General features: G+C 32.2%; 1 protein-coding gene across 6 annotated transcripts in view; it reads right to left on the bottom strand.

Moving 5' to 3' along the window:
* ICE2 (interactor of little elongation complex ELL subunit 2) overlaps positions 1–16,914 on the bottom strand; it is a 50,272-nt gene that overhangs the window by 7,369 nt on the left and 25,989 nt on the right. For 4 of the 6 annotated variants that reach the window (XM_025038854.1, XM_025038856.1, XM_025038855.1 and 1 more), the window contains 7 exons: positions 13,991–14,032; positions 11,627–12,629; positions 10,762–10,937; positions 6,195–6,324; positions 5,186–5,270; positions 3,768–3,818; positions 1,046–1,301 (listed from right to left, as the gene is read on the bottom strand). In XM_025038854.1, the coding sequence (XP_024894622.1) occupies positions 1,046–1,301; positions 3,768–3,818; positions 5,186–5,270; positions 6,195–6,324; positions 10,762–10,937; positions 11,627–12,629; positions 13,991–14,032 (1,743 nt within the window). The remainder of the gene's footprint in view (positions 1–1,045; positions 1,302–3,767; positions 3,819–5,185; positions 5,271–6,194; positions 6,325–10,761; positions 10,938–11,626; positions 12,630–13,990; positions 14,033–16,914) is intronic. The other 2 variants (XM_006920301.3, XM_025038858.1) reach the window with 1 other exon arrangement.

Genomic DNA, 16,914 nt, shown 5'->3' with positions numbered 1-16,914 from the left:
TCATTTCTAAAAGAATCTTTCCAAACAGTAACATTAGGGTAGAGAAATGAGAAACATATAAACAACTCCTTTACTGTAGATTATTAAAAAAAAAAAAAGTTCAGTATTTGCCCTCCAGCTATTTCTCAAAAGACTGGAGGACATTTACAGATTAATTTACTATAACATAGTAAAAAAGAACAGAATTATCCATAGTGATAGATGTTCTGGGGCACATATCTTGAGAAGATTACAGAACTCAGACAATAACTTTGACTCAAATATTTTTGGCAGGTGGGAAGGAAAATACACTGGGTTTTTGTTTCCTGAACATTCAGATTTGCAAAGAACAAAACTTATTACAATTAAACTCAAATTGGAATTTCTTACATGACATAAATAATGAGTGACATGGTGAAGAGTATTTCTAGCCATGGCTTTATAGAAGTTTCAGACAGAAAAAAATCATTCAATGGTATTGCTGGGAAGGATTCTATAAAGAGAGTAATATTAATCATAACTCAATTAATATTGAGTTATACAATACTTAGCAAAACACAATTTAGTCCTTAATATTTTATTGTACTTTTAATAAGGCACTGCATTCCCTAATTACTAACACTTGTTTTTATTTTTTTCTATATCCTACTTATCAATTTTTAATTGTATCGTAATTTTATTGTATATATTCTTCTGTAAATTGCCTCAAATATTTAATGAAATGAAGCAACATCATAAATAAAAATTATAAAAAACATAACTTTGCTTATCATAGAAACATATTTAACCATGTTGATGCCTTAATACTCATGCTCCCACTGGGCAAGCTGGTAGACCTTTATTTAGCTGACTTATAAACCTTACAAAAATAGAAAGTCCGACTGACATAATGACTGGACTCAGTAGAGAATACAATTTTGTTTACCCTTCCAATGGATGTTGTTTTTAGAATGGTGGTGTGATTAATATGATAAATGTGGACAACAGGTTGAAATACTGTATAATCAGTGAAACAGATTAATAATAAACAACCTAATGAAACATTTAATTTCAAAAAAGATCTTACCTTTTGTCCTGTGGGACCTATTGATTTAGGTGGAAAAGTACAAGGTATTCTTCCATGATGGATATGATATGGTAATAACAGATTGGGATCTAACGGAACCCAGGGAACTGAGAGACTGGAAGGTACACCAGGAAGGCTACAATGTGTTTTATGCAAATTGTACGCTGTCCTAGTAACTTTTCCATCAGAGGTCTTGTAGATCAGGAGTGAAGAATCTTCTGCTGCATGAGACAACAAATAGGAACCCTCCTGCAAACTAAATCCACACAATGAAACTCAGGTGAATGTGTCAATTTCAACAGCATTTTCTTAATCATGGTCTCTTAGTAAAATTGAAAACAATTATAGAAATAGAATATCATCTCTAAAAATACTTTTATGACCAAATAAGATTTAAGAAGTCTTTTAAACTATGTTCTTGCCTTTTAGGCAACTCATTTTAATTCTTATTCCGAAGTTTAATATATATATAATTATTTTCTTTTTACTGTCGTATCAGCCAATTTTAGTTTTTAATAATTTAATGGGAAACAGTCTACTTAATTCTCTAATCCACAGACAACTTATACTAAAAAGCATTTCATGAATGTACATACGTAGCATTCCTATGCAGAGCATTATAATCTATTCGACAAACATTGCTCCTGCTTTGTATCCAGTAATAGAGATACAAAAGTAAATGTGATACATTCACTACATTGAGTAGTTTAAAATAAAGTAGCAGAAACAGTAAAGAAAACAATCAATTCTTTTCTTAGACAGCTTTACAGAATTCAGTGTATCAACATAAAGAGCTAAAAACATATGATTAATATACCAGGCTTTCTTAGGATTTTATACTCTTCTAGCTCAAAAGTGCTAAGGAAGACATTAGTACTTTCCCATAATATATCATTAAAAATAAGAATCATAGTTATATGGATCATCTATAAATCTGATAAGTTACATTTTCATTTTTTTTTTTGAACAGAAAACTAATAGGTGTTGACAAAGGAGGTACAGAAAATTATTCTTATCCTCTGGAAAATTTCTTTCCCAAACAATACCTTTCAGATTTCCATATAAGTAAACGAATAATAGTTAATTTGGTAGGAAGGAATAAACAACATTTTAAAGATCGAGCTTCATCAGTGAAAATCACATATCTTAACAATTTCACTAAAAATGAAGGCAGCTGTGGTTTACAGAGAGAATTTATAAAAAACGAGAGACTACGAGAAAATCTTAAAATATCATAAAAAGTGAAATATACACAGATTAATAGGAACTATGATAGGATGAATAAATGGCCTCCCCAAAATGTTTATGTCCTAAACTCTAGAACCTGTGAATATGTTACATTACATGGTAAAGGGAAACTAAAATGGAATTAAGGTTCTTAATCAGCTAATTTTAAAATGGTAGGATTTTTCTGGATTATCTTAGTGAGCTCACTGTAAGAAGAGTCCTTAAATGTAGAAGAGAGATGAAGAAGAGACTCGGAATGTAACTGTGGAAGAGGTCAGAGCGATGTGATGTGAGAAGGACTCAACTTGCCTTTGAAACTTTAAAGATGGAGGAAGAGGGCCACGAGCCAAAGCATACAAGTGGCCCCTAGAATATACAAAAGTCAATGACACAGACCATACCCAGAGCCTTACAGAAAAGAATGCTGCCCTGTTGACACACTGGTTTTATCCCAGGGAGACCTGTTAAATTTCAGACTTATAGAACTGCAAGATAATAAATTTGTGTTGCTCTACAACGTTAGTTTTGTTGTAATTTGTTACAGCTGCAGTAGAAAACTAATACAGAAACCAAGATAATAAGAAAATGTCAAAAAGCATTTGGCAAATTTCATTATATAAGTATTGTGCTTCACATGAAGAACAGAATACATAAGATAAAAAATCCTGCCACAAAACCACAGAAAAGTACCTATGAAATTATTGAACTCAACGCTATCATTTTATAAACAAGGAAACTTGCTTATATTGCATAATAAAAGAAAGAACTTTGAGATTTGTGACTTAGTACAGATTCTTGTTTTTTTTTTAGTTTTGAACAGAAAACTAATAGGTGTTGACAAAGGAGGTACAAAAAATTATTCTTATCCTCTAGAAAACTTCTTTCCCAAACAATACCTTTCAGATTTCCATATAAGTAAACGAATAATAGTTGATTTGGTAGGTAGGAATAAACAACATTTTAAAGATCAAGCTTCATCAGTGAAAATCACATATCTTAACAATTTCACTAAAAATTGTTAAGGGCATAACAGAAGAAAAACAAAAGTTCACATAACAAAAAGTTTAATAAATAATCAGGTGGAGAATCCATATTCTAAGATTTGGCATGGATCTAAATCAAGGCAAGGAAATGATTGTTCCCTCAGAGCCTTAAGAAGGAATCAACCCTGCTGACATGAGTTCAGTCCAGTGAAAATGATTTCGGATTTCTGACTTCCAGAACTATAAGAGAATAAATTTGTGTTGTTTTAAGCCACCAAATCTGTGATAATTTGTTACAGTGGCAATAGGAAACCAATATAATATGCCTTATAGAAAGATGTAAATGATATTCTTTAGTTATATTTTCAGCTTCAACTTTGACAAAGTACAATAAATCTTGCATTTCTAGGTTATATTGTATCTATTCCTAACAGCATATATTCAAAGTTTCTGTGAATTTTCATTCAAGAAAATCAGACATATCAATGCAAACTGTCCAAAAAATTACTTACCTACTTAATTTCTTCAGAATGTGTTGGAGGATATTAAATAAACTTGAAATTCTATTAAATAGAAGAAATTCATGTAAAATTAAACAACAACAAAAAACCTTACTCTTAACAATGATAGCTCCTCAAATAGAGAAATGCTTTCAATAACAAAGAAAACAGATAATGTGAAACACAGAATAGCAAATGTTATTTCTAATTGGATTAAATTATAATATTTACTTAATTTTTGCCATTTCCTGATTTTTCTTCAAAATCATAAGTATTTTGTGTGTGTATATCAGAGCAGTTGTAAAGAGATCACTATATTCGGAAGTCTTTAGCAGAACTAATCTGCAGAAGAGATTGCCTTTTAGAGCATAATAAGCTTCCAAAGAAAATTGAGAGGTACATTAAATGTGTGATACCAGAGAAGCCACTGATTGGGGGCAGGATAGTTAAAGAGAAATAAAATACACGGTATTTCTTTAGTATTTCTTCTAAACCTGAACTCATTTCCTTTACTATTCATTTAAAAATAGTTTTCGCTGGGAGTGGTGGGGCAGACAATGAATAACGGCATAGAAAACTTTGCATATGTAAATGTATGTAAATATATGCATAAAAGCTTTACATATGTAAAGGAAAAATTGCCACTCAAAAGAAGGAATCCTCATAATAGAAGTGGACGTGTTTTTTAAGTACAAGCAGAGAAATCAAGTTTCATTCTGGGACCCTTCAAAAACTGTCAAGTCTCAAAGCTGGAACTATGCAACTGGTGTAAATCAGAACAATTTCTCATTCTAAGTGGTGAATCAAATACATTAACTACCAACACTGTCACTCTGGTTTATCTGTGTGCTCTGAGGCAAGTCACTCAGAGTCTAAGTTTCCTCATAAACGATATGGAGATAATACTACCTCCAGTCCTTCCTAGAAAGTTAGGAGATGCAAATTACATAATGTTTATAGTTATTTTCTTTTGTATTTAGGTACTTGGAATTCTGAGTACAATAAATTCATTTCAATCTGATGTACAGTAATGCTTGGTACAATGGCAAACTTTTGGAAGTTAGGATGTCTAAATGTGTGTATACAATCCTGACAGCTAAGAGTCTGTAACTGTCCTAGTCTCTCTTAACCCTGAAAAGGGGTGAAATGTATGCTCATATACACCTCCTAGATGATGGGCTACTCTCTTGGTCTAGCCTCTTTTGTCTTAAGCAGAAAGACTGATGCGACTGGCATATTTAATCTGGAGATGGAGATGATTAATACGGATGGGTCATAAACTGGGTCGTAAGAAGCCTCAATGTGTAAAAAGACTGAAAGTCTTGAAAATAAATGATTTTAAAGCTAAACAATATTTAGAGATAAGGGAAAATTAGTGATCATATTAACAAATTTTTAAATTCCTACCACAAAGTAAACAACTTTCTTACTTGAGTGCTGAAAGTTTTTCTTTTAATTCTTCCGAGGTGATTTCTTCTAGCAGGAAAAGTTTTGAAGTAAATGCATCAATATGACCTAAAATAAAATATCAAACTTAAAAAAAAAATTGTAGTGTTTAAAAAACAAAATGTTATCCAGTTTCTTTAAAGATGTTTTTATAAAATTGTAATAACTGTAAAAGAACTTGACATTCCAAAAGAGGAGTTTTAAGTCTATTAAGTAAAGTTGTATTTTAAAATGACATAAAAAGTCAGATTATAAAAGAAATGTATATTAATTCTAAAAAAGAGTGAATGTAGAAAAGGTTACACATGTCCACCCCTCCCCTCACCCCCGAAAAAAAATTCATCTCTAAGCCCACAACTTAAGAATAATAACTTAAAATATTGGTGCTTTAAATTCTGGTTAAAGTTGAATTTTATGGAGATTAAATTTTTAGAGAAATATGTACCTATTATCAAAGCAAATAGATAAAATCAAATTTAGAGTTTGGGTATGCGCTACACATCTCTAAGACAAACGTGCTCTTAAGATAAAAATTATAAAAATCTGGCTTAATTATTGACAATAGCCAAGATATGGAAATAACCTAAGCATCCATCAACAGCTGAATAAAGAAGACAGGACATAATTTATACATATAATGTAATATTACTCAGCGATGAGAAAGAAGGGAATTCTGCTATTTATGACAACAGATAATATTTTTAAAAGAAGCTCATTAGAAAACACATCTACATTTTTAGTTAATTACATGGTTAAGATATTTTAAAAATAATTATGTTGACATTCATGTACAACTAAATAGAGAATAAGAGGGAAATTTGGTATTACTAGTCAGTCCCATCTCGCCATTTAACTGCAGTAGGAATGGTGTTTTAATAGAATGTTAACACAATCAGAAAACTGAAAATAAAAAGTACTGAATGGACATATTTAAAATTATTATATGTATTTACAAAGGCATTAAAAAAGAATAAAGCCTCTTATATAACTTACCAACATAAAATGAGCAGTTGGAATGCAATAAACTTTCAGTCCACAGGCGACAAAGCTCACTTTCGGTCAGAGCTTCAGCTCCATAACAAGCTTGATACTCCACTTTCGGTAGAACGTAAACTGGAAATTGCTGCAATGCAAAGTTGTAATTCTTCAAAGTTCCATTAATTTACTATTAATAGCAAACGCACTTGCCTATACAGTTCTGTCACTTTTAAAATGCTTTTGGGTAATCTTATTTCATTCTTTCAAATACAGTAGGATTCAGGCAGAAAGAACCCTTGGTAGACATTGGGCGGTGGGGGGTGGGGGGTGGGGTGAGGCACAAGAGGTAGAAGAATAAGAGATCCCAAACCCTCTCCCAAAATACATACCTCCTCATATATATGCACATTTTATTTCTGCAGGGAATATGTTTGACAGCAGAGTCTTTGGAACTGAGACTATGATATACACAATTGCCCAAAGGTTCAAAGACAGATTCTAGGAAACACTGACTGTACTATATACTAATAATTCTCAAAAGGATAAAAAAAGGATGAATTTTTGCCCCTTTAGCATTAGTCACATTATCTAAGGCTCAAACCCTCTGAGCAGCTTTTCATTCGATGAATGTATGAGCATTAATATCTACATTAACACCTGTGAATGTCATTATCTTCATTAATACAAAGGCTTTATTCCAGATACTAAGTACCTGACAAATTATCCATTTAGAGTTATTGCTCAGGACACTAAATAGAATAAGTAAAATGATTGTACCCATTACTGGTTTAAAGGAGAATATGTAAGGAAATACATGCTTGTGAAATAATATGTTAGTCGTGTTCATTATACTCATGTTATCTCATTTCTGTCAAAGAAAATTTTACTCTTAACAGCAGTGTCTTCATCTCCAGCTGCAGAAGGAGAAACACATGATTTATGGAACTTAGAGTGATATGGCTAGTTAGTACTTTTGAAATTATACTAAGCTGTCACTATTTATATACTTGAAAATACTGCATAAATGTTTCAGAACTCCTGATTTTCACAAAGTGGCAAATTTAATGGGCTTGGCACAATAATGGTGGTAAGAAAAATTTAAAATAAAAAATTTCTGTTAACAAGAAGTTCGATTCATATATTACCTTTAAATGTGATAAAAATCTATAAGGCAGTGTTTCTAAATTTCAGTGTGCATAGGAATAACCTGGTGCTCTTGTTAAAATGTAGAATCTGAGGTGAAGACAAAGGTTTTGCATTTTTAACAGGTTGTTGTTATAGGGGCCAAACCTGGAGTAGTAAGGCCCCTACAATGTCTTTTCTATTAAAAAAAAAAAAAGATGTATTATGATTAGAATAATTTTATTGCTAAAAGCATTTTATTGTATAATAGTTCCTCAGTAAATGGTAATCTGCATTTACAGTTGCTTATAGTTGCAAAGAGAATCTAGATATAAAGAAATGAAGGCCCAGAGGGTTAAGAAATTTGCTCAAGGAGATATAGGCAGTTTAAAGTAGAGTTGGGAAAAGAATACTGGATGAAGAAGATTCCTTTTTTGAATCATGAGTTGATAACAGAGTTAGAGATTTTTTTAAATTAAAAAAATATTTCTATTTCTGAAAAGAAAATATTTGGGGGATTTTCTTTGATAATACTGCCATATCTATAAAACTAAGTCCTGAATCTGGTTTTAATTTCTATATGTATTTCTACTGCCATCTCCAGGAAGCCAAGGGAAGAAAAGTCTGATTATTTTAAGTATTCCAAAATTAAAGTGAAATTTGAAGTACGAAGTTTTCAAACTATAAAAATTAATTCTATTTACTTTTTTTCCCTGATAAGTAGCTCCTAATCTCAAGTGAAAAATTTTTCTTGGTTCTCTTTCAATTTTCACATAAATCTTTTAAACTTTTACATACATTCCTAAATAGGTATTTCATAGTTAGTGTTCTGTCATTGATCCCAATGGGTACATTCTATTCATTCCTAACATTCAAGCACCTTCAGGATCCTATTTTCTGGCCCTAGAATGACAATATAAATTTTAAAATCACCAGGTCTAAATTTTTAAATCATTTTAGAATATATCACTTAAGAAATATGGTTAACTGACAGACAGTAACAGATACTATCAAATCATTCAAAGTTACTTGGTGTGGATTTTCTAACTGTGTAGAATTTAGTAAGTTCCAACTTCATTTTGTGGTCTAAATTAGCCCTCTACATCATTTGAGACTGGCTGCTGTATTAAGTTCTCCTCTGATGTGCAGCTCTTATTAAGCAGAGTTTTAATGACAGAGGATAAATGATATTGGAAACTAAAATCTCAACTATGATAACAGAGAATTGAAGAACCAAAGAAAAATAAAAGAGAGCTGAAGTTCCTGGACATCAGAGGTTGATGAGACTTCTATGTACTTTAAAGCTTTATCTGAACAAGTTGATTTTTAAGTAGGAAATGTTAATGAGGATGCATTCTACCCTAATTAGAGTTTAAATAGTACCACTTAAAAATTTCTCAAACGAGTGCCTCAACTTCCCTTAAGTTCCTTTCCTTAACAAAAGTCTCCTCTCTCCTCACTCATCCCTCAATTTTTCTCACTGATTCAATACCTATTTACTGAGTTTCTAAGGCATACAACTTTTGGGAGAAACAGAGATAAATATAACATGATTCCAAGGGGAATATATTCTAAGGGACTTAAACCATGTATACTAAACTATTACATATTATTATAGGTGCAATATGATAAGCATTCACTGAAAAACTTTAAATTTTACTCTGGGTTTGACACGATCAGAAATATAAGGCTATTTAGATGTTCTTTAGGACTCAATTGTCTTGATACATTTTGATGAAGAGTGATTCTATACTACAAGGTTTTTGTCTTGACATTTACAAATTTCACTTTACTCAAGTGGATGACAATGTTCTTAATATCAATTCAGAAATTAAATCAGTATCCAAAATATACCTAGGCTATTTTCACTTAAGAGACACTGCCCACCAATACTTTCTAAGTGCTGTAAACTGGCAGATCAATACAAAGTGGTATGGGTTTACAGGGTAAAAAGTGAAAAAAAATGAGGTTAAGCTCCCAAGTAAGTCAGATACAGCAAGTAAGAATTAAAGAAATAAAACTTGAAAATATCTATAGCACTGACGCTACATGTATTCAAGATGTTCATGCTATGGCCATTAAATTGATCACAGTTAAATATAGATGAGACAGGAAAAAATCAGCAAAGTAAAATCTTTTAATACAGAGATTAGGATTTATCTAGGAGGAGACTGATACCAACGTATAGTATTTTTGTCATTCCTTGATTTTCTCTTATTAAAAAAACTTCCACACATTTAATTCAAAACTATTTGGTTTCAAAAATTCCAAGTCTGAACCAGTGATGAAAACCAAATTATAAGAATTAGGAATTTAATGATTTATTCACATTCTTCCTTAAATTTAACAAAGGATAAAAGAGTCATCAAGCAAAAGATCCTCCAAGTTCACTGGATTTTGGTGGACAAAGTATACATACTAGATCTTGAAGACTTAGCCTTAGAATTTTTCATGATAGATCCTAACACTGTTGCTATTAGCAGCTTTAAAAGGCTGGCACTTCTTTTTCTTTTTTCTGTTATTCCTTAATATGATAAAGTAGTAGTCAGGGACTTGATCCACAATAACTAGTGCTGGAATCTCACAACTTGCGGGTTTGGGGGGCAGTGGGAGTGGACATCATAATTCTTGATTCATCTGACTCCTAGCCCAAAACACTGACATTATAAAGTGGTCACTGAAGATTGTTACTGGGTGGTAGAACAACAAGAGACGAGAACATTGAAACTTTTTTTTTTTAAGTGTACTACGACAAATCTATATAAATTCTCTTAAGAAATTAGAGACTTCACTATTTCTTACATTATCGATTATAATACAGAAGTTCCTCTTTATTTTCCAGAATTTAGTGGTCACACATACAAAATATCAAATGAATCTAAAAGATAATTTCAAATATCAAATATGAAAAACTGTTGAAAAGCCAAATACTCAAACTGTAGCAAAAACTTTCTTAAATGAGGAAAATGTTTATATCAAACCACAAAAGAAACAATGGGGGGAAAAAAGACATCTGGACTTCCAACAATCCTGGAAGACTTATCAAATGTGCGTGTGAAAGTCTTTCTTTCACAATATGGACTTCTAAAATGAGTCAAGAAGATCCCCAAATTAAGAGAGAAAGGGGTTAATACATCATAATGAAAATCCAAATTCACAGAGAAAGCAGGAACGTGTGCCAGTCTAGGTCAAATCCATGATGGTACCATTTTTCATGAAGTTTATGTATTCTATGCAAGAACCCTATCAGCATTCATGACTATTACATTTAACTAAACACTTTGTCATATTAAAAGTATTTTCAGTATTTGACTACTAAAAAAAAAAAATCAACCTGGAAAAACTACCACAAGAGTCATCAACAATTTAAAATTAAACTTCGGAACAATGGCATGCTTAATATTTGCTGATTATCTACTTATGCTACTGCAACATCCTAACTCCCCAAGTAACAACTTACTCTTCTGATTTTCTTCCGTTTTTTAGAACGTGGTCTGGTCTCTATCCTCTGGACACTGCATCGCACAAGTAACAACAGGTCTTGCAGGCTAAACAACTTGTAAACAAAATTTCCTTCCTGAGGAGCTACATATTCTGATGTATCTTCGACATAGTCCTGAAGTTCATATGGCAATCCTTTAAAAATAATTATATTTCTCATTTTTATTTTAAAATACATTAACTCTTTATTCATCATAATTCAAAGTAAAACAATTCAATTATCTATTTTTAAACTTTTATCAATTTAACTTTGTTTCCTCTAAGCTGATCATCACACTATTACCATTTCTGTTTACTTTTAGTGAAACTACTGTAAGAGCTGCAATAAAAGCTTTCAGGGTCTCTTTCTTTTAACTAACCTTAGGCAAAGTATAGTGAGACAATATATTAAGTAAAAAAGAAGAGTTTTAAAAAATAATGTTATTCCTAATCTCGGCAGAGCTGAGGTACAGCTTTTTATCTATTTCACAAAATTAAAAAGTACAAAATTGCAGTCTAACACCAAGAATAAATTTTGGACAAATAAAGGTTTATGATTATTTTCATGGTTATTCTGTAATGCACTTGGATCAGTATGGCAAACTACATTATATTCTGGTAGTCACTGTACATATTGGATAAACATAAGTTACAAAATCCATACAACTTTGGGTACATATTCAGAGAGAACATTTGGAAGTTAAAATACTGAACAGATTAAAAAATGAAATGTCAATGACTATGTAAAGATTATAAAGTAGATTATAACAAAGAGAATGTGAGGGAATGCGGGGGAAACCTGAAGGACAGGAACAGACAAAAGTGCTTTGTAAATAATTACTTACGTCCTTTTGGTTTCTGAAATGCAGAAGGCCATACAGTTTTGGGCCAATTGGAGGCATCTGAAGGAACAGAGGGTTGCTCGGAAACAGGAGGTTGTTTCGAATTTTCTGTATTCATTAAGGGCAATTCAGGTATTTTTCTGGAAACTGGCTTCAAGAGTTCATCCTGCATTTTTAAAATTTCCCCAACTGGATCAAATTTTTTATATACTCGTTTGATAGGTTTTTTTAAAACACATGACTCTTCAGGACTACAAGTAGTATTAGTATTAGTCTGGTTTTCTACAGAAGCCTGTCCCAAGGAAGAATTTGGGCTAGCTGGTTTAGAACTTAAATTAGAACTCACATTGGCTGTTATTTCATTACTATTCTTTTGACATTCCGTATCAATGATTAAACAGTCTTCATCTGTATCACTATTGCAAAGAACTATATCTTCAGTTTTCGCTGCTTCTGATGTAGCAGTCTTTTCCTTTGAATTGTCTGGGTTCTCTAGAACATCTGGTCTTTCATCAGCATATACCATATCAGTAGCCATATCATTTTCATTAGAGGTTTCATTTTCTGTAGAACTTTCTAACTGTAAGGCATCTGGTGTTTTCAAGTCACTATCTTGCATCATAGACTTGCCAGAATTATCTGATTCCTTTTCACCACATGGTACAAATCCCTGATCATCTTTATTTTGATACTCTTCAGGGTCATCGTCTATACCAGTCACCAGCTGTTTCTCCTTCTGCAATTGTTCCATCAGAATCTGAGATAAACTCCTAGAATGAGCAGAAATATCTGGTGCAATTGGTACCACAGGTGTAGTTGCTACACTGGGGGCTGTAGGAGTGTCTGTCATGTTGTGTACTGTGGAAATGCTTTCTGGACTTGGTGACTTTGATGGGTTGGTGGTAGTTACTCCAAAAGTTTCAAGTTCTGTGACGTCATCATCAAAATCCAGATCCAAATTTTCAAGGGTCTCAATTTTTCGGCACTCGTTAACTTCATAAGACATCTTAAGAAAATATATTGGTAAACTATTAGTGAAAATTCCAGGATACACCTTATCTTAGTGTTCCTACCTCTCATATACACAGTTCACGTACTTTAAAACAGAAAGTCTAATAGCTTTGAAAGGTTCTTGCTTTAGATGACAATAAACCACTATCAACTATTTAACCTTACATTCCCAATGAAATGTTCATGAAACACAAATCTGCCAAGCTGTAACAGCATAGGAAATGGGGAATATTGTGAACTACCACATCCCAAGAGGAATTTCCACTAATAAAAAAAAAAATAGACAAAAGAAATGTAGGGCCAAACAGGAAGGTGGATTTTCATTCACACCCACTCCACACATTCTTGCAGAGACACCATAGCTGACCAGGAGAAAAACCTCTTTACCACTGTGGAACCTGCTTTCTAATGCAGCTGGGGAAGTGTCACCAGCTTCTGGTGCATCCCTAACATCAATCAGTGACTTTCTTTCTACAAGTATTCAGGGAAAACAAATCTCAGTAATATGAGGAGAAATGGACAAGAAGCAGTTTTATTGTATTCTGAGATATAAAGCCATTGAGGCTATAGGTTTTCATGTACTGTGATAATGGAGAACTACAGCTTTAATTTGTTCAGGAATAAATTGTCCTCTCACCAAGCAACAGCAGATCTTTCCTCAACCTGGTAGCGCACTTCAGATAAATACCATGAAAATTTCATTACAGGCTATGTACACGCACTAGTCTTACAGTTTAGGATCTGACGGAAAAATTCTTTCCGAAATCAAGTAGTAAGATCAAGCTGTGTAAGTTTTTTAAACCTCTATGAAGCTTAATTTCCTCATTTCTAAAATAGTGATAATAGGGTCATCTTGGATTTGCTCTAAGTTACTTGACATAGTCCCTGGCACATAGTAAGCTTCTAAATGGTATCTTTTACTAAAATGAAAAGACTACCAAATTTAGTGAAAAAATAAATATACTGTTTACATGAGGCGCTCTTACACAAAAAGGTTAAAAACAAAATCACAGGGTATAACATCAAGAAATAAAGAGGTAAGGAACAGCAATAGTGTTAGACAAAGCAGAATTCAATGCAAAAAGCATTAACCAAAAAAGGAATACTATGTTGAAAAAAGATAAAATCCATGATGAAAAGATAATGGTCTGGTCATGAATTGTGATATGCCAAATAACATCCAAATATGTACTCAAAACTGAAAAATAAAAGGAAAATTTGACAGAAATGCAATTGTACTTGGTCAATACACTGTCTTTAAGTAAAAAGGAATAGAAATGGAAAGTATAATAGTAAATGATTGAAACAAATATATATGAATGACTGAAAACATATATATAGACTAGAAAGATATACCTTTTCCCTCCCAAGAATCCAAGGAGCATTTCCACAGATGGACTATAAATTAATATACAAAGAAAACATCAATATAGCACAAAGCAGAATCTGCTAAGGTCTTACTTGCTGTTTAGAAGGAAATAAAATTAGAAATCATTAAGAAAAATATAAACAAGCAATAAACCTAAGCACTTGGAAATGAAAAAACATTCCAAATCATTAAGAGATTAAAATAATTACAGAATATTTAAAAAGCAACAAAAACTAGAACAGTAAACACAAAAAATCAGATGTATTACTTCACAGCCTTTTTAAGAAGAAAATGTCATATTAATAAATATAAAACTAAAAACTAATGAAAGATAGTGCTCTCACTCTCAACAGAATAAGTTTAGATAAAATTAAAAATATCCTTTATCTATAAATACTTATGTAGTTGCAAAAGGATTCTTCTATAAAACATACCATTAATTACATCAATAAAAATGATTCTTCAATGTCATAAAATATCTAATCAAGTGTTAAAATTTCCCAGTGTGACATGTTTTTTTTTTTTACAATTGTTTATTGGAATCAGTATCCTACCAAGATTCCTTCATTGCATTTGACAGGTCTCTCAATTTTTTTACGTTTGTCAAAACTGAAAAATAAAAGGAAAATTGACAACTCCCACGTCCACCAGATATTTGTAGGAGAAATCATATTAATTATACTGTAAAAATTTTCATATTCTGAATTTTAACTTCTGCATCATTGTGATGTCATTTAACATATTCTTCTTTCTTTGGAATATCCTATTAAAATGATCTTGGAGCTTGATCAGATTCAGGTAAAATTTTTTTTTCCCTGAATGTTATATGTGAGACTGTGAATTTCCTCTTCAATCAGGAGGCTAATGATGTCTGGTTATCTTTCTCCTTGCGATATGACGATTGATCTGTTGGTTCGTCAAGTGTCATCAATATAATCTACCCACTATAAAATTACTCATTGATATTCTAATGATTTTAGCAGTCGATGATTGATCATTGACTGGATTCACTATTTCATTAACAGCTACAAAATGATGAGTCATATTCTGTCATTACCCCAAAATATAATTTGTACGGAAAGGCAAGACAAATACTTGATATTTTTCTCTTCATCAGTTTTCAGAAGGACTTTACACACTAGTATGCTCCAAAGATGACTAGTATTTTTTTAAGTATCACTATGAATTCATGGATTTTAACGTATTTCATGTGTTTCAATCCACTCTAGTCATCTTTTGTCATGGTCAAACTGACACATCTCTGGCCAATAGGAAACCCTTCAGGTTGGCTCTGGCATCTTTTTGATACAATTACCATGTTATTATACTTAATAACTTTTACTTAACTTCTTTGATTAGCATTTGTAACTCTTATGCTGAAATTCTGGGTTCCTAACATAATTACTTGTTTGGTTTATTATACTATCTAATGTGTTTAAAATAAAAATATCAATATCATTAACAGTATGGTTACTAAGTACAGTTTAAGATTTTTTGGCAGTTCTTTTTGAACTTAGGATATATATCTTTAGGGATATACAGTCAAATTACGAAGTTTCTAATCATTTAAAAGAATTCTTCTGAGTGGTTAAACCACTAACTTTTGTTATGTAGTGGATTCATTTGTTTCATTTCAGCTTTGACTGGCTTTTCTAACATTTAAAAGTTTTGTTTTAGACATCTGAAACATTTATATGGCTCAAAAGTCAAAACTATAAAACAGAGTACATTCAGAGAAATTTAGTTGATATTCCTGCCTCCTCTACTTTGTTCCATCACTTCCCAGCAGTTAACCATTTTCATTAATTTTAGGTTTATTCTTCATTGTGTGTGTTTTTTTTTTAATATAAGCAAATGTGTGTGTGTTTGTGTTTCCTCCTTTCCATAAATAGTGTATTACACAAAATGTTCTCTTCCTTGCCTTTTTTACTTAACGATATATTTTGGATATCATTCTACAGCTGCATATCTAGAGTTTCCACATCCCTTTTAAAAGCTGCATAGTATACCACTGAGAATGTACAGTTTATTCAATCAATATCCTATTGAGAAACATGTGGATTGTTTCCAACCTTTTGCTACAACAAATAGTGCTGCAATGAATACCTTGCGCATACATTTTGATCTTTTCCTGGTTTTCTTCTGAGTACGCTTCTAGAAACAAGAATTCTAGGGCACATTAGTTTTCATGTTTGTGGGTATATCTTGACTGTGTAAATGTTATGGCAATTTATTCCCCCTTTACTATCTTTGTAAGAGCTTCCATCAACAATCTTCTGCTCATGTTTAAATGAGATGAGTTTCCTTGCTCGTACGGGAGAACAATCCTGTGTAGGGGTGTGCCAAGGTAGCTTTCTCAGCTTCATGGCTCTAAACTCATGCTTGTTACCACGAACTATGTATACATGTTAGTTTGTGTGTGTGAATCTTCAGTACATTCTGAGATCTGCTTCCTCTACTCCCCTCTCCTACAGTTTTCTGAAAACTTCTTTTTCTTTAATGTCCCTGTTCTGCTCAATATGGACTCTATCAGTGATTTTTCTTGAGTGAAGGCTTTTGTCTTGGAAGGGACTTCGGCTGGTTAGTTTCCAGAGTTCTTAGGGCCCAGGTCATCTCAGAAATATCATCTCCCTGAGTGCCCCTGCAATCACCTACAAATTAGAGCCTATTCGCATTTTCACTTCTGTTATTCTTCATTCCTTTTTTCATCTTTCACCATCCTCCTTCCATCTGAAATTATTTTCATTGTGCTTGAAGAACATCCATTATAGGGGGTCTGCTGGTAGCAAACTAAGTTTTTAATGGAAACTACCTTTTAAAAAAAAATTATTTAAGGATATTTTCACTGATTAGAGAATTTTAGTAAGTGGGTTATTTTCTCTTAGCACAGTATATTGTTCAAATGTCTTCT

Source organism: Pteropus alecto, unplaced genomic scaffold (genome assembly GCF_000325575.1).
Source record: "Pteropus alecto unplaced genomic scaffold, ASM32557v1 scaffold86, whole genome shotgun sequence".
Lineage (NCBI taxonomy): Eukaryota > Metazoa > Chordata > Mammalia > Chiroptera > Pteropodidae > Pteropus > Pteropus alecto.
Note: the sequence above shows the minus strand (reverse complement) of the source record. Positions and strands in the feature narration are given on the sequence as shown.